Source organism: Phyllopteryx taeniolatus, chromosome 9 (genome assembly GCF_024500385.1).
Source record: "Phyllopteryx taeniolatus isolate TA_2022b chromosome 9, UOR_Ptae_1.2, whole genome shotgun sequence".
In the NCBI taxonomy this organism is placed as follows: Eukaryota; Metazoa; Chordata; class Actinopteri; order Syngnathiformes; family Syngnathidae; genus Phyllopteryx; species Phyllopteryx taeniolatus.
The window spans coordinates 17198510-17216904 of NC_084510.1; the positions used below are offsets into that span (position 1 = coordinate 17198510).

Here is an 18395-nt window from a genome sequence, read left to right on the forward strand (position 1 = left end):
CATTACAGTATTACCAGGCCCAAGCCTGTTAGCTCGCAAGTTTGCTGGTGGCTAGCACTTCTCATTGCGGCATGGAAAGCCCCATGACAACCCAATGGGATATAGTCCAACCACCAGAGGCTTAAAGTGGATATATTTTTCTGGCTCAAACATTTAGGGATGTTTAGGCATAAGTAAGATGCTAGAGGAAGTAGCATGCATTTTTCAGCAAGGTGTGGTTTCACCCATTCAGCGGACACACCCAAAGCATTCGTAAACGGAGACAATTGCTTGATTTTTCATGATTTTGAAGCCTCATTTTATATACTTGGCAATTTTTTTTTAAACATTCAAATTTGTCAGGGTTGATAACAACACTCTTCTCTGTGGTGCTCATGTCAAATTGGTCAAATTTATTTTCACTTTACAGAGCCTTTAAACTAAGCTTACCATCATTTTTCATAACTCGTAAACATGCTTTAACAGCTGGCTCTTCCTCATATTCCTGTCTGAGGTCATCTCGATGCCCATTAACTATAGTGAGAATATATACAGTAAAATCAAACCAGCATCCATCCATCCATCATGAAGTCTTATAACATACTATCTAACTTACAGGTGTGTAATAAAATCATCTTCCTGATGAGTTTTTTGGGAAACCGTGGCACTTTCAGTCGGGGATACAAAGCCATGGTGATGGACTTCGAGTTCTTATACCACTTCATCTATTTGCTCATCTGCAGTCTGGGGGTGTTTGTTCATGTCTTTTTCTACAGTCTGTTGGTGAGTAAAGCATGCACCCTGCACATCCATGCATATGCGTCTTTTGCTTTAAACACATCACCTTTGGAGAAATGAAGAGACGGCAAAACCATGAGTAGAAGCATGCACATAACAGCAAAATCTAATCGTGGCTTTCCATCATTTGAGAACATGACAGTCCATCACTGTCAGGACAGATGCTGAACTTAGTATTTTAGGAGCCAGTGCTGTGGGAGTGTGTTACAGATTCTGACTGATTATTGTTGCCAAAATTCCATGTCAGACAGACTGACACAAAAGGGAAAACCTTCCAAATGGCATATGAAGGCTTTTTTCTTCTCGCTTGTGTTTCATGTCTCACTTTTGTAGCTGTTTGACCTGGTGTACCGAGAAGAGACTTTGCTGAATGTCATCAAGAGCGTTACGCGCAACGGACGATCCATCGTGTTGACCGCTGTGCTTGCACTCATCCTGGTCTACTTGTTCTCCATTGTTGGCTATATTTTCTTCAAAGATGACTTCATTCTGGAAGTGGATCGCATTCCCAACACGACACTAAGTGAAGATAGTCTTACAACTCTACTCAGAATGGCACCATGGATTATGGTTTGTTTTAAAATCTCCTGCTAACTCATATTTGTTCTTCTGTCTTCTGTGCAGAAAATGGAGCCAGCATAGCTAGTGAGTTTCTATCTACAAGAATGTGTCAAGCTGGGGTTGATGAAAACTGTACTGCTGGGAGCGTACATGAAGGTAATACTTACTGCAGAAGCACGAGTTCCTCCAGGTTCCTTAAGGGAGAAGTATCTTATTACTATTCAAACGTCCTTGTGACGATATCCTAAACTCTCATTAAACCAATTATATTGTTGTTGAGAAATTGTAATTCTGAATTGGAAATTTAGATTTGTGGCTATTGGTGGGTTATTGTGTTTAATTTGTTAATGTTAAATAATTTTAAAGAACTGCTCTTGATTTTTGGTCAATAGTTGGAGAAATGGTGTGGCGAAAAAAGTTTTGTGTTGAAGAGCATGGCCGCAAGTTGTAAATATAGAACAGACGTAGCTTGTGTGTTTTATACCACCACAGTTACTGATCCTTCTCGTGACTACATCCACGTCACATGCCATTTGACCTGAACGATTCACATTTGACCTCAGTGACTCTCATGTGACATTAATATGTCTATGCTTCTGCAAATGGAATTGGAATTCTTGGCTGTTTGTGAAGAAAGACAAACCTAGCAACGAGTAGAGGTGCGAATGAAAAATGTGATCATAAAGCACTCTTGCTGTTGGTCATGTAATGTGGCCAATGTATTGTGACACCTTAAAAGCAGCTATAAATCAGTACATAACTGCATTATCAAGTGAAACTAGATGCCCAAAAAGAAACACATCATTCATGAGCTATCACCATTTGACCATGTGCTCAAATTCAAGTTGTGTTCCTAATTTGTCAACATTATCAGTTTAGATAAACCCTTCAAAATATGTATTTGCTTGGAACATTCTGGCTCAACAAAACATTTTTGTTGTGACTTTCTTCCCACCATGAACCACAATACTGTACATAAACACATTTTCAAATGAAACAAAATATCAAGTAAGCCAAAAGAACAACTGATTAAATTCTATCAAGAATTCAGTGAAGTGTTGTTTTGTTTATTAATGTCAAATGTTATTTTTCAACAGCTATAGCAGGAGGCTTGTATTTATAAATGTGTACAGTTTGATTTTACTGAGATTTATACTCGTTCATATTTTACTTCCTGCTTGTTTTATGTGACCATCATTAGATGATTTATTTGACAATTTACAGTAAATTGCTTTCCCTTTATAAAGCATGAAAACGTCCTCTTAAGTCGTGTCGTGAATTGAATTAACTTTCAGATTGTACTGTTTCTCTTTTTGCCTCCTCAGATGTGGACAGTGACGATTCACAGGATAGCGACATGGAACGGACGTGCGACTCTCTACTGATGTGTATTGTCACTGTTCTGAGTCATGGCTTGAGGAGTGGAGGGGGTGTAGGTGATGTTCTCCGCAAGCCTTCCAAAGAGGTGCCTACAGTATAAGTGTGTGTGTCATATGAGCTGGCTTTGAAAACCTTCAGGCTCTGAAATAGTTCTTGCTTCTAAAGTGTGGGGAGTTTTGTTGTAGTTTCCTACAGCTGTTAATGTACAACCACAGGATTTCCTCTGAATTCAGACTCAAAAGAGGATGTAAAGGCTTACTTTCATGTCCTCATATTAGTACGAGCTAGGCCATAAAGTGTTGGTGACAGTAGAATTGATCACTGACAAAAGTGACCCACACGGCACACATGCACAGACATTAACAAGTTGCAGCTTCACAGCAAACTTATCCGTCATAATCTTTACTCACTGGCCCACACCATTAGGCATACCAGCACATTGAATGAGATCCAATAAAAGAGCAGCTTTGCAAACAACTCGAAACATAATGATGATGATGATAATTGTCGGTGAAGTTTACAGTAGTTTAGAACTGCGCTGTATCATACTGACAGCTGAGTGTGTGTTTTTTGTGGCCAGTGAGTGCGTGTATACTGGTTGTCAGTATACACAGTACATATATTATTTCAGAACCATTTGGCTAATAACATGTTTGCATCGTGTGTCATTATGAGATTACCTTGCTTTCTGCCATCTGTAGCATCTGGCTGGTTACATCTTCGGTCTTATGTTTCAATGTCCATAACAACCTAGGTCAACCATCCCCTGTGTATGCTTATGTAAAGGTTTGACCTTTGGGTCACACACTGAAAAGATTGTCTTGATAGAAAATGGTATCATGTTAATAACCATAAAAGTAATCGCTAGCGATTATCTACAAGTAAGCAGCCTCGCTCCATTTAAACTCTCTTTTTATCTTTTAATAGGAGCCACTGTTTGCAGCCAGAGTGATATACGACCTGTTGTTCTTCTTTATGGTCATCATCATCGTCTTAAACCTCATTTTTGGTGTCATCATCGACACCTTCGCAGACCTGAGGAGTGAAAAACAGAAGAAAGAAGAAGTCCTGAAGACCACCTGCTTCATTTGTGGTGAGACAACTTAAATCAAGCTTGTGCTTCAAACACCAAAAGAGAAACCAGTCTCGAGAGCACATGTGAGACTGCAAAACTCAGCCATGGCTTAAACACTGAGTGAAAGGCTACCATCTAGGACTGTATTTCTCAAAGTGTGGTCTGAAGACCACTGGTGATGTCAGTGATTAAGTGTTCCAATGCAAACTTTCATGTACTGTGCAGGTAACATTTTAAATAATATTTTAGCACAGTTAATAATTCTGTAAATGCAGAAAGAAGTTATACAACTCACTATTGATAATAATTTAACTTGAAAGCACTATAAAACGTTGCAAACCTTGACTGTATACTACTGTTGGTGATAAGCTCCTTTTTAAAAATTCTCTGTAGCTATTTATCACTGATACACTTGTGAAAGGCTAAACACACCCACACACACACACACACACACCCTCACAAAGCCAGAAAACGCAATCTTCAACACTTAACACTTAAAAATATAGTTTGAAGGCAACGGAGATAAGCTGTCTCGCCTTTCTTGACCCATTTATTTCTTATCTGGCCTAACTTATAAAATCATGAATTGCTCTGAGGGTCTACTTTACATTGTTGGAGTACTACATATATGTCAAACTCAGGCCCGGGGGCCAAATTTGGCCCACGATGTAATTATATTTGGCCCGCAAGACCATATTAAATGTTTATTAGAGCTGGCCCGCCAGTATATAGCACATCCGCTACTAATATTACAAATGCCAGAATGCTTTGCCAGCGTGTTGGCCCATCAGTCTAGACCGGCGAGCGCCCTTTCCCTTTCTCTTGCAGTCGTTAGCAACTATGCTACCAGTCTCCTCGAGCAAATTTAGACTTGCCCTTCCCAAAAATGGCCAAACGAAAGATGGAAAACAGTTAACTTCCAAGACAGGTGGGAGGCAGATTATCTGTTCACTAAAGTAAAAGACAGACCTGTTTGTTGTGTGCAGCGCAACGTGGCTCTAACAAAGAATATAACATAATTGAATTAATATTTTTAATGCCCTTTATCAACTCCTAGGCAGGGACTGTTAATAGTTTGAGGTTTGGATTTTTATTGAAGGACATTCTTATTTTTTTTGGGTTGTTTTGTTGTTGGCCTTTGAAAAAAGATTTACATAAAAACGAAAGGTAGATGGAGATAGATAAATAGAAGATGGAGAGACAGAAGAATTCATGTTATCTATTTAAATACCAAACAACAAACAAATACGACTGATGTCTTTTACCGCAAATTAGATTTCTCGTTTATAATATTAAAGCTTGTTTATTCCAGATTCAGTGTTTAAGCAAAATTTAAGTTTGTTGTCAATAATAAACTTTAACGCTACATTTCTGCAGAAAAGGGAAACATGCACATCACAGTAATTTTTCAATAAATATTTAGTTTGGCCCGCGACGTTGTCCCAATTTTTTATTTTGGCCCACTGTGAAGTTGAGTTTGACACCCCTGGAGTAGTAAGTAGCCCTAGTTACTCGTCCTTTAACAAAATTTAAAAAAGAACATTGTGAGTTTTGTCTAGGTCCAAGGAAACGGCATCTATTAAGATCCTACATAAGCACGTTACAAACTGATTTAATGACATTTGAGTTTTTGAGTTTCACCAAATATCAATTGACATTTTTATTCAGTTTAACCTGTGGCCAGATGGGCAATCTGAATCAGATTTGCATTAAACTCAGTTGGGCAGTATGGCTTCTGACGCTGCAGTTTATTAGTTATCAGTTAAAATCCAATTATTTGTTACAATTCCCCCCTTTTTAAAAATGGTGTGTTTTTATCATTTCATCAATATGAAGAAGGGAAACATCCTTTGTAGAATACATACCCATCATACAAAAAAAATAGCTGATGTAAAAAAATGGCTTACAGTTGATCAAAAACTAAAAAGACAACCAACAAAGCCAATGATGAAAACAACCATCCTTCAAGTTGAGGACGGAACTGTGACAGGAAGCATGGTTGAGGACATTCAAATCTATGTTATAAAACAGAAACCAACTGTATGCAATGACACAAACCTCAGTCTAAATTTTGTTATTAACAACAACGTGTTCAGCTCCAAGTAAACTGCCAACCAATCAGTGGCTACAGACCTAAAGATCTAATGAGCGATTGTGAGAGAGATCGATGTCTTACAAAACCAAGCAGCATGACTGAGGGGCACCTGAGCGTGAGGTGATGGGCTCCCTTCGTCTCCTCTTCCCTGGCAGTTCTCTGGAAACCATAGAGACGGCAGCTGCCCCTGTGGCCTGGCCTTATTTAACATGAGTGAGTCAGAGCTGATGGCTGGCTTGGTGACGTAACACTGTTCTCATTCCATATGCTGGCTGCCTGACCCAACATGCACACACACGTTAATTATTGGGACCGATACAGTACACAACATCTTTTTAGGCATACCATATGAGACATTCAAGTGATGTTAAAAAGAGAGGAACATGCGTTATTTGTGTGAATGAGAGAGTGTGTGAGTGCGTCCATGCATGCGTGAGTGAGACAGATATGAATTATGGAGGTGCTGGAAGTTAGCCTTCATTAGTCACCCTTCTCTAGAACCAATGGAAAGGGAAAAGAGCTGAATTTTTGTACACAAATTTATCAGAAACCACAAACCCAGAAAGAAATTAAACATACCACATCACAGTCAAAAGCACAGGACTTAGATTTTGTAGGTGTTCTGATCCAATTAAACATAGCTCACATGTTTGGTCAAAGGTCATAGTTATCTTTGTAAAGCTTTCTAATAACTATTAATTCAGGGGAAGAGATTTTACAATCACAATTTGTTACTTTATATTTGATATGACATACAGTTGAAACCAGAATTTTACACTATAAAAATATTTTTTTTGTCTGTCTGAAATAGAATCAAACTAAACTTTTCCTGCTTTAGTTCAATTAGGATTCCCAAAATTATTTGTATTTGCTAAATGCCAGAATAATGAGAGAAGGATTTTTAAAGACATTTTTTCATCACAAGAAAGAAATTTACATACTTTTCATTACTAATTGGTACCATTGCCTTTAAACTGTATGACTTGGGTCAAACATTTTGGATATCCTTCCACAAGCTTCTCACCATAGATGGCAGAAATTTTGTCCCGTTCCTCCTGACAGAACTGATGTAATTGAGACTGCCTTGCTTGCACGTCTTTTTAGATCTGCCCATAAATTTTCAATAGGATTGAAATCAGGTCATTGCGATGGCCACAAAACATTGACTGTATCCTTAAGTTTGGCAATATGCTTTAGGTCAATGTCCAATTGGAAGACCCATTTGCGCCCACGCTTTGGCTTCTTGGCTGATGCCTTGAGATGTTGCTTCAGTATTTCCACATAGTGTTCTTTCCTCATGATCCCATCTATTTTGTGAAGTGCACCAGTACCTCCTTTAGTAAAACAACCCTACAACATGCCACCCCCATATTTCGCAGTTGGGAGGGTGTTCTCAGGCTTGCAAGCTTTCCTCTTTTTTTCTCCAAATGTAATGATGCTCATTATGGCCAAACTGTTCAATTTTAGTTTTGTCAGACCACAGAACATGTCTCCAAAAATGGAGTTCTTTGTCCCTGTGTGCATTTGCAAACCATAATCTGTCTTTTTATGTTTCTTTTGGAGGTATGGCTTCTTTCTGGCAGAGTGGCCTTCCAGCCAATTTCAGTATCGTACTCGTTTCACTGTGGCTAATGACACATGCCTACCAGCTTCAGCCAGCATCTTCAAAATGTCTTTTGCTTTTGTTAATGGGTTGATATGCACATTTCGGACCAAAGCATATTCATCTCTGTGACACAGAACCCGTCTCCTTCCTGATGGCTGGACATTCCCACAGTGTTTATACTTGCATATAATTATTTGAACAGATGAACATGACACCTTCAGGCATCTGAAATTTACACCCAAGGTTAAACCAGACTTGTGCAAGTCCACAGTCCTGATATCTTGGCTGATTTCTTTTGACTTTTCCATTTTACGCAAAGAAGCGGTGTGTTTCAGGTGTTCCTAGTTCAAATACAGCCTCAGCTGTGTTTCTAATTAACTCAAATGTTTTCCCAAATTGTTTAAAAGCATAGTAATCTTACTGTATGTAAAATACCTCATTTGAAGAAAGTAATGAAAAATTGCCTTGAAAAATGTAGCAAATAGAAAATATTTAGGTAATCCTAATTGACCTATAAAGTTTAGTCTGATTTCATGTCGGGCATGGGGGGGGGGGGTTTGGTGGTGGAGGAGCACATGTATTTTTATATAGTGTATGTAGACATCTGCTTTTAATTGTAGTTCCTAAGATTAAGATCATATTCTCATAACATTTACTTTTTTGGGACACCTACAGGAAGTGATATTGGAACAGAACAGATATTCATATCTATTCTACTGAGAAGACTTGTTAAACACTTTTTGAGTATGTGTTTAGTTTACTCCAAAGGTGTTTGATGGGGTTAAGGGTCAGGACTCTCTCGCTCTCTTCCACACCAAACTCATCCAAGCATGCAGTTTTCATGTTGGAACAGAGAGGGGCCATTCCACAAATTGCTCCCACAAATTTGGAAGCATAGAATTGTCCAAAATGTCTCGTTAAGATGAGGAATTCCGGGTGAATTAATGGGTCATGGCCAACCCTAATACTTATCCATTCGACTTTTTTTTTTACTGTTTTATCTTTTAGTATGTTACTAGTGTTATCACATAGTGATAGCTATGTTTTGTTATTTAAACACCGACAACAGTCAGGGTTTCCCATGAAAATGGTGTATTGCCATAACCTCAAATACAAACTAATGATGACGAGCACAACAGATAATAATTTATTACAACTAAAAGATTCAATACGCCCTTATGAAAGTGTGCCCATCAATAAAATACTGTAAAGTACTACATACAATCTACTCAAACAATTGGCGATCCTTTAAACTGTACCTGAGATGGTTCTGGGATGGTATGGAAAAGGCTGTTCCCACATGCTAACCTTATTGCACCTCTCTGCAGGCCTGGAGAGGGACAAGTTTGACAACAAGACTGTGACATTTGAGGAGCACATTAAAGAGGAGCACAACATGTGGCATTACCTATTCTTTGTCGTGTTGGTGAAAGTAAAAGATTCCACCGAGTACACAGGCCCTGAGAGCTACGTGGCCGAGATGATCAAGGTAAACAACTTAAAGAGCAGACGCTCCCATAAACCACTTATCAATTTTCTCAAACAATCTACGTAGGACAGGCTATGCTGTGTGCCAAGGCTGACTTGATGATACATGCTGTGAAGGTCGGCATAGGTTTCAATAAAATGATCTACATGTAATGAAGAAGTATTGTGCTCTGTGTGCATGCACTAATGTGATCGTTACCTTGTTATCGTCATTATCTTCAAAGCATTAAGACGAAGTTTGACAGTGCTGATAGCGAGGCCACTTGGCCTCCGTTCAGCTACAATCTGCAGCAGCTCCTGCATTTCTGAAACTGTGCCACTATCCCACGCCCTGAAGTTCTTGCATGTGCATTTTGTCGGAGGATTTTCTCCTGTGAGTTACTCCACAATCTCACGTTCGGTTCATTCATATTGAACTGCCGCACTGCTCGGCGGTTTCTTACGTCTTCAGCAACACTGAATACTTTTTGTTTAAAGGCGGCTGAGTAACTAGCCCCGTTAGTAGACATTCCCTACCTTAGGTTTAATGTATAACAAACTCATGAGCGAGCAATTATGCTGTCTAGTGCAGTAGCAACAGTTAACAATAGCAATATGGCGGCTGACACGAGGACATTAGAATGCTGCGGTTACCAGCGCCTATTTACCGTAATATATATGAATCTGTAAATCTGAATGAAAAAGTGTACACCTTTTCTCCTAACAAACTCCTAACATTTTTTTTTTTTTTTTGGGGGGGGTGCGCATTTATACATGATGAATTATGGTATATTTTGTACGCGCCTCAACTATCATATGTATGTAGATAAATTCCCACTGTGTGTGTGTGTGTGTGTGTGTGTGTGTGTGTGTGTGTGTGTGTATGTATGTGCGCGCGAGCGAGCGAGCATGCGTGCGTGTGTGTGTGTCACGGCTGCTTGCGTGGATAATAACAGTTGGATGTGTTGGGTGTTTCACATTGTGAGTCCAATAACAATGACTGGCAATCACGCACATGCCCAGCACGCACAGAACTATGTTTCTCAATTCTCATCTCATCAGATAAACACGCTTAATCATATTTAATGACGCACTTAATCATATTTAATAACACAAGCAATGTTCATTTCATGAAGCCAGATTTGAGAACACCTCTCAGTGTTCCCAATTCTGTGGTATGCATACTTACACCATTCATTCATTTTCCATACCGCTTATCCTCACTTGGGTCGCGGGCGTGCTGGAGCCTATCCCAGCTATCTTTGGGCGAGAGGTGGGGTACACCCTGAACTGGTTGCCAGCCAATCGCAGGGCACATATAAACAAACAACCATTCGTACTCACATTCACACCTATGGGCAATTTAGAGTATTCAACTAACCTACCATGCATGTTTTTGGAATGTGGACGAAAACCGGAGTACCCGGAGAACGCCCACGCAGGCACGGGGAGAACATGCAAACTCCACACAGGTGAGGAACTGTGAGGCAGATGGGCTAACCAGTCACTCACTGTGCCGCCCTGACTTCACATAATGTGCAATTTTTTTTTTTTTCATTCAAATTTCTGCAGCTTGTTAACAATACTTTTCTCTGTGGTGTGTCAAAATTACATGAATTTTTTTTGGGTGACTTTGGGGGGAATTAAACCAACCCCCTCCAAAAATGAGGAAGAATCAAATGGTGAAATGAGTCGTCTACTGTGCCGCCTCAACACAGTGTTGTTCTATATAAATGCTGATGGGTTTTTTTTTGTTTTGTTTTTTTTAACTACGTCTTCTATTGTACTTGCACAGGTTTATCGCATTATTATGCAGGTGTACCTAATGAAGTAACCAGTGAGTGTCAAAGCCAAATTTGTGGCACAATTTTCTTAAACAAAACATAAAAAAAAGAAAGACAAAGTAAGGAATACTGTTTATTTTGTACAGGAGCACAATCTTGACTGGTTTCCAAGGATGCGTGCCATGTCTCTGGTGAGCAGTGATGCAGAGGGCGAGCAGAACGAAATCAGGAGTCTTCAGGAGAAGCTGGAGTCGACCATGAGGCTGGTGGCCAACCTGTCCGGACAACTGACAGAGCTCAAGGAGCAGGTATAGAATCACATGTGACAGTCAAGCTTGCGTGTATCTTTTGCTATCTATGCTGTGCATGACAGTAAACTTTAATGCATTGTCTTAAATAATAAAGCCAAAATCTCAAATGCCATATGGTGAATATTGTGACTCGGCTTACTTTTCATTGAACGTTTCAGCCACAAAGAAACATTAACTTACCAGGCACTGGGAACTCATTGAAGATTATGTATAATGATAGACATGTAAACGAAACAGTATCTGTGCCAAAAGCGGATGATTCAAACAACCAATCAGTGGACCTCAACTCAATTTTATGTATAGAACCCTTTAAAAAACAACCGGAGCCGAAACACAGCTGTACTGTTGAACATAACCTATTTTTTAAAAACAATAAAACAGTAACAAAGTTAAAACATGAAAATTAAACTAAAAACACACTAAAAAATCGCTCAAATCTTGTGTTGTGTTTTAACAAAATTGACTTTTCTAATGTGTAATTGGAGGTCATTCCATAGTTTGGGACCAGTGACTGACCCTATTCCCTCTGAGCTTCCGCTTAGATTTCTGTACCTCTAGGAACAGCTACCTCTGATGATTGACATCCAGACCAGCCAATGACAGTACAGTGGACCTCCGTTATTCGCGGGGGATAGGGACCGGGCCAGACCGCAAATAGCAAAAATCTGCGGATGATTGACGCTCATTATAATTGCATAGGGGGAAAAAATTCTTAAATAAGCAGGGCTAAACCACCAGTAACTGTTTTTGGAGTTGGTTTCCCCCCAAAAAAACAACAAAAAGAGAAAAAAATAAAGGAAAAAAACAATGAAAAAATATAAAAATGCCAAACCGCAAGTATGCGGGGGTCCACTGTACAGGTTTTATATTTAAAGACAGTGTGAGAAGGTGTGACCAAAAGAGAATTGTGAGTCACTGAAAATTCAAGAATCGAATCCACTCTACCAATTTTTAAGTCTCAAAAAGAGGTTATTCCAGCGGAATTATATACACCTGAGGTGTGGAACCTTAAAAAAAATATTGAAATGCTGACAAACAGTGTCACAACTCATTAATGATGCTAAGGTATAGATTGCGAAGGCCTGCAGAAATAACAAAGGCATTAAATAACCAAAAAAGGATTTGTATACTCATACATTAGTGGGGTTGAACCGACTATTTGACGAGTCGACTTTACTTCGCCGCATTGACATTTAAAGCTTAAAGTCGACAAATCGCTAAATACATGTCGTTGGCATCTTGTCTTCCAATCAGCCAATTTACAGAAGACTTTCGACACGTCCCCCTGCTGCCGTCCCCAGACTGTAACGCTCTGCGGAGCAGCGAAGTGTCCAGCCGACAGGGCAACACAGTCTTCATACATCTGCACGGGTCCGAGGCTACTAAATTTAAACTAGTTGTGGAGGAGAATAGTGGTTAGCCCCGCTAGCTTCAACTATTCCGATCGCCGTGAGTCTTAAAATATTCATACCACCAGGATCACGGCACTGGCAGTAAGTAACGAGGGCAGCGGCGCGAAGTGAACTGTAAAAAATAACCTATAGAATTTACCCAATAAATTTAGGGTAACAATTTGCAGCCACTTTCGTTGGGTAAATTTAAACCACATATTTTGGGTGAAGCATACCTTCATTCAATAGCTATAAAATACTTACAAAACTTGGATAAGGTTTACCACACATTTGTGATTACATTCCAACCACAGCGGCCGGGTTGCGGGGGTCATGTCGGGGGGTATGTGACCCCCACATTATAGCTTGAAAACTTTGCGTTCCTCAACATGTGTTCTCTCATAGTATATTTATTTTTTACTGTTGTCAAATAGGTAGTGTAGGTAAAATGTACCCTATATTTTAGGCTACCTTACCCATCTAAAATAATAATGTCAATTTTAGATGATTTTCATGGATTATATTTACCACTCTCCAAAATTGTTTTTTTTTTTACAGTGTAAGTTACAAGGCTGTCATCGCAAAGTACACAGCATAGTTTGTTCAGAAATAAAGTTCAGTTGAATTCAGTTTGAAATACAACTTTAAAACAATTCAGTGTAATAAATTCAATCAATCAAAATCTCAGTTGTTGATTACAACAAATAAAATAAAAAACACCAACAGTAGTGCAGAGGCACATTCACATATAGAGTATTTCAAAAGTTTTCTTTTGATTTTCCTGTGCAGATGACAGAGCAAAGGAAGCAGAAGCAGAGAATTGGTCTTCTTGGTCACCCACCTCACATGAACATCAACCCCCAACAACCAGCTTGAGGGTCTTTTGTACAGGACTGAAGGTTTCTCATTTGTTAAAAAGAAATACTAAATTGTGCCAATTTCCAGCCTGTGTTTAGGTCGATAAAGTATGTAATGATTGTATTACTTCAACAGGCACTCTTAAAGTACAGTGCAAATGTGAAGTAAGCATTAGCAGCGTACGTTACTCCTTGTCTGCGGAGTGCGACTGATAACGACTGTGTGTGTCATGTCCACCAAGTGCCTCAGGACCTGGGAAGCCAGCCATGTTGAATTAAGAGTTGAAAACAGATGTTGGCTTTACTACACTTAACGCCTTTGGGAGTGTACCATGCTGACAGCCATGCCAAAGTTCTGTCAATTGTTGCTAAGGGAAAGTTCCATTCATGTGGCCTTGTATTGGGGTTTTAATCCTCCATTTTGCACCAACAAACTCAGGTCAAGTGGATTTAGAGGTTTGTTTTCATTTTCACATTTACACATTTTGGTAATCTAAAGCAATAAGAGTACTTCACAATATGCAATGTCTGGATAAGAAAAACAGTTTTGGGATTTGGTATTTACTTTTATATTTAATATTGTAATATCATTTATTTAAAAAAAATAGTATTGTATTTTCACAAACGATGGTTCTAAATGTGAAAGTTTTGTTAAACGACTCCTTTCAGGGCACTTTAATAAGATTATTGACGGTGCGCTGCTCTTAGAACATGCTGGTAAGTCATCTGACTTCCTCACTTTGTATCACGCTGTGCTTAATAATAGAGTATGAGCAGTAAGAAGGAACCAAGTGCCCCTATCCCTAAGAGACAATTGTAGTGATGTTTGTTTTGATCTATTATAATCCTTTGCACATAATTATTTAACCCCCCTGTAATTAATTTAGTCCTGAATACTGTTCTGTATCACAACTATTTTTGTTTGGCCACTTTTTTGATAGCTCCACAAAAGAATGACTGAGTGTATGTGGTCTGGGGGGATTACTAGGTCATTTGCAGTGCTCCTTAACCAAAAACCTCTATAAGTGGTTTCTGTATTGTACATTCTTTGGGGTTTATTTAAATAAAAAAGCATGTAAAACATTTTATTGAATTGTTAAAATGAATTGGGAGGAAACGTGAGGGGGGAAAAAAGTCACAAATACTGTATAATGCATGATCATTGAATTGATGAGGACCTAGTTGGTGCTCTACGTCAAAAGTAATGTGTATTTTTTATCGATTAAACTAGATATTTCCACCAGATTTACGAAAACATTATCTATTGTTCGAAACAAATAGGACCTAAGTGTACTTTTCTCAAAACCATATATAGACCCTTTCCAAAAATGTTGAATATCATGGAAACTTTTATTTATTTACATGGTTCCATTCAAAAAGTTAAACATTTTTAGATTATAGATTCAGGGCCCACAATTTAAACAATTTCAAGTATTTATTTGTTTATTTGTACATAATTTGGGCTTCCAGCTCGTAAAACCTACGAAATCAGGAATTCAGAATACTGTGAAGAAAACAGCCCAAATTTTACAGGCCATAAATGTTTTAAACTGAGTGTCACACACTCATCATCTACAGTACTAAACTCAAATCACCTGCACAAATTTCCCCAAAGAGTGGAATGAGGCGGGAGTCACAGCTTCAAAAACCACCACATTCAGACGCATCCGGGAGATGATGGTCTACAACTGTCGGGTTCCTCAAGCCGCTTCTGAGCCTGAGCCAACATAGGAAGCGTCTCAACTGGGCCAAGGAGAAGAAGGACTGGACTGTTGGCCAGTGGTCCAAGGTCCTCTTTTCCGATTAAAGTGTACCTTTCATTCGCGAATCAAGGTCCAAGAGTTTGGAGGAAAACTGGTGAAGAACAGAACCCAAGCTGCTTGAGGTCCAGTGTGAAATATCCACAGTCGGTCATCATAATTTGGGGTGCAATGTCCAGTGCAGGTGTTGGTAAACTCTGCTTTCTTAAATCCAAGGTCACTGCAACTGTCTACCAGAGTGTTTTAGAGAACTTCATGATCCCTTCTGTTGAGGATCTGTATGGAGATGCAGATTTCATCTTCCAGCAGGACCTGGCCCCTGTCCATACTGCCAGAAGCACCAAAACCTGGTTTTACGCCCATGCCATGTCAGCGCTTGACTGGCCAGCCAACTTGCCGGATCTAAACCCCATTGAGAATCTATGGGGCATTATCAAGAGGAAAATGAGGGGCACCAGACCCAAAAACAAAGAACTGGCAGCAAGCATAAAGGAAATCTGGCCTTCCATAACTCCCAGGCAATGCCACAGGCTGATTACCTCAATGGCACGGCGCATCGAGGCAGTGATTAAAGCAAAGGCATTCCTAACAAAGTATTGAAGATTAACATCTTTTTGAAAGTTTCATATTTTGATTGATTTAATGTGACTCTAATTTCTTTCTCCTTTTTTTCTACCATAACTGAGACCTAGATGGTGATTTCTTCACAGTATTAAAAAAAAATGTATTCCTGATTTTGTGGGTTTTATGAGCTGGAAGCCCAAATAATGTAAAAATAAATACTTTAAATTGTTTAAATTGTGGGCCCTGAATCTATAATCTATGAAAGTTTAACTTTATGAATGGAATTATGGAAATAAATTAACTTTATCATGATATTAAATTTTTTGGGAAAGGGTCTGTACTGTAGATTGGCATATATGAAGCATGTATAGACACTGCACATTTTTATAGTTAGACGCACAGCCTGGGATCACCTTAGTATTTTTATTACAGGAAATTTAAAGCCTCGAAGATCCTAGAATAGCCTATTGGTAGTTGCTTCTTGGGCAGATTGCGTAACCACCACAAATAAAAACTGATTTAAAATAAGTGACGGTGTGCGTGTGTAAAATTGGATTTGATCTTCATCCATGTCACAACAATGGGGGGAAAAATTATTTAACAAATGTGACACAATTTTCCACACAAGCAATTATGTAACCATGCTTTTACTGAACACAACATGTAAACCGTCACAGTGCCAGGGTGTAAATTGTAATTTAACCTTTGTATTGAATAACTGGTTGTCACTCATTTGGCAGTCATAACCTCAACCAAACGTTTCCTGTAGTTGCAGGTAAGACCTGGCAGAATTTTGGACCGTTCCTCTTTACAAAGTTCATCAATATTATTGGGATGTCGGGCATGAATTGCTCTCTCGAGGTCATGCCACAGCATCTCAGTCAGGTTGAGCATCACGGGGCCACTCCAGAAGGTGTACTTCTTCTGTTGAAACCATTCAGTTGTTGATTTCTGTTCTTTGGGTCCTTGTCCTCTTCCATCACCCATCTTTTGTTAAACTTCAATGGGCAGACAGATGGCCTTCAGTTCTCCTGCAAAATGTCGTGATAAACTTTGGGAATTAATTTTTGCGTCGATAAACAATGTGTCCAAGCCGAACAGTAAAGCAGTTCCAAAGGATGAGGTCCCTTCCACCATACTTCACAGTCAAGATGAGGTTTTGATGGTAGTGTGATGTCTTTTTCTTTTCTCCGCACATAGCATCGTGTGTTCCTTTCAAACAACTCAACTTTGCACCAGTAGAACTATGGAACAACCTGGGCCTCTTTTGCAAATGTCATGCCTGTAGCAATGTGTTTTTTTTTACAGCAGTGGCTTGCTGAGTGGTGTCCTCCATTCATTCTTGTTTGATGTTCTTCTTATCGTGCATTTGTCAACAGCGATGTCGGCATATGCCAGAGAATTCTGTAAGTCTTTAGCTGACACTCTGGGACTTTTTTTTCCGCCACCTCATCGAGCATTCTGCGCTGTGCTCTTGCTGTCATCTTCATAGGCCAGCCACTCCTATGGAGAGTAACAAAAGTGCTGAACTTTGTCCATTTAGAGACAATCGGTCTGACCGTGGACTGATCAAAATCAAGGCTTTTATAGATATTCACGTGAACCTTTCCAGCTTCGTGCATGTTAAGAATTGTAGGTCTTCTGCGAGCTCTTTGTGCGTGGCATGGTTCACATTGGTCAATGCTTCTTTGAAATATAATACTCAAAAACTACTGTGTTTCACCAACACCTCCAATCTCATTACTTTGACTGGACTCTCGCTCTTGGAGGGCAAGACTCATTATCCAAGAGGTTCACATATTTTTTCCCACCCTGCACTGTGAATATGTATGTTCACGGTCTGTCCAATAAAAACATAACTGTTTGAGGATATTTAGTTTAAGAAGAAGTGTTTGTCTAATGTTGTGACTTAGATGAATATCGGATCACATTTTGTGACCAAAATATGTATAAATCTGGGTAATTCCAAAGGGTTCCCATACTTTTTCATCCAACTGTATGTACAGTATGTATATTTGTTTTAACAGTTATGTATTTTCATATTATATATGTACAATATATAATTGTACTGTATTTTATATATTGCATTATATACAGTGTATGGATAGGTATATATTTGAGTATTTTGTAGTATGTTTAGTATGACGTATTACTTATTCTGAAAGGAGTCAGGAATCCAACATTATTATGAAAGATTCTTATCATTTATGGGTTTATAATGAGCCGGTTAATAGTCATCTGATCCAGAATGTAATCCACAGAACTGCACTGCACCATACTTTGAGTGGTTTCTATTTTTTTATTTTTTTAACGAGCAATTTAAGGCAACAAAAACAGCTCTCAAAATGATGCATTGCAGTCCTACACCAACACAATCTTCCACATAGGTAGATTACTATATACTAGTAATAACAGTGTCCTTTAAAACTAAGATTTCTTATCTTGGTAGTGGTATAATTACGTGATATTTTTGTATTGGATGCACAGGACATCGATTGTGCAGATGTGCCTCATTTTTTGGTTCGTATAGTTCATGCCGAAGTGGTGATAAAACGTGACAACAATTTAATGCGCGTTGTATAATAGTTCCCTACCTATGACAGAGCTTTTCATATGTGTGCACATGCATGATCATAACGGCCACCTGCTTTTTAGGAGGGCTGGGGTGGTGTGCGGGTCAAAGATGTGCTGGAGCCTGAAGACAGGTGCCGCCGTGTGCTGAGGCTGAATGTGCTCAGCCGGCTCAGCAGGCTCTCCGTGTGCCATG

General features: G+C 39.1%; 1 protein-coding gene across 6 annotated transcripts in view; it reads left to right on the forward strand.

Moving 5' to 3' along the window:
* The window catches only part of LOC133484206 (inositol 1,4,5-trisphosphate receptor type 1), a 77597-nt gene extending 61673 nt beyond the window's left edge, over positions 1-15924 (forward strand). For 4 of the 6 annotated variants that reach the window (XM_061786443.1, XM_061786444.1, XM_061786445.1 and 1 more), the window contains 8 exons: positions 598-762; positions 1111-1300; positions 1402-1494; positions 2664-2803; positions 3646-3811; positions 8823-8983; positions 10892-11053; positions 13237-15924. In XM_061786443.1, the coding sequence (XP_061642427.1) occupies positions 598-762; positions 1111-1300; positions 1402-1494; positions 2664-2803; positions 3646-3811; positions 8823-8983; positions 10892-11053; positions 13237-13323 (1164 nt within the window). In that variant the 3' untranslated portion in view covers positions 13324-15924. Of the gene's footprint in view, positions 1-597; positions 763-1110; positions 1301-1401; positions 1495-2663; positions 2804-3645; positions 3812-8822; positions 8984-10756; positions 10799-10891; positions 11054-13236 lie in introns of those variants that run through there. The other 2 variants (XM_061786447.1, XM_061786448.1) reach the window with 2 other exon arrangements.
* Positions 15925-18395: the final 2471 nt, after the last annotated feature.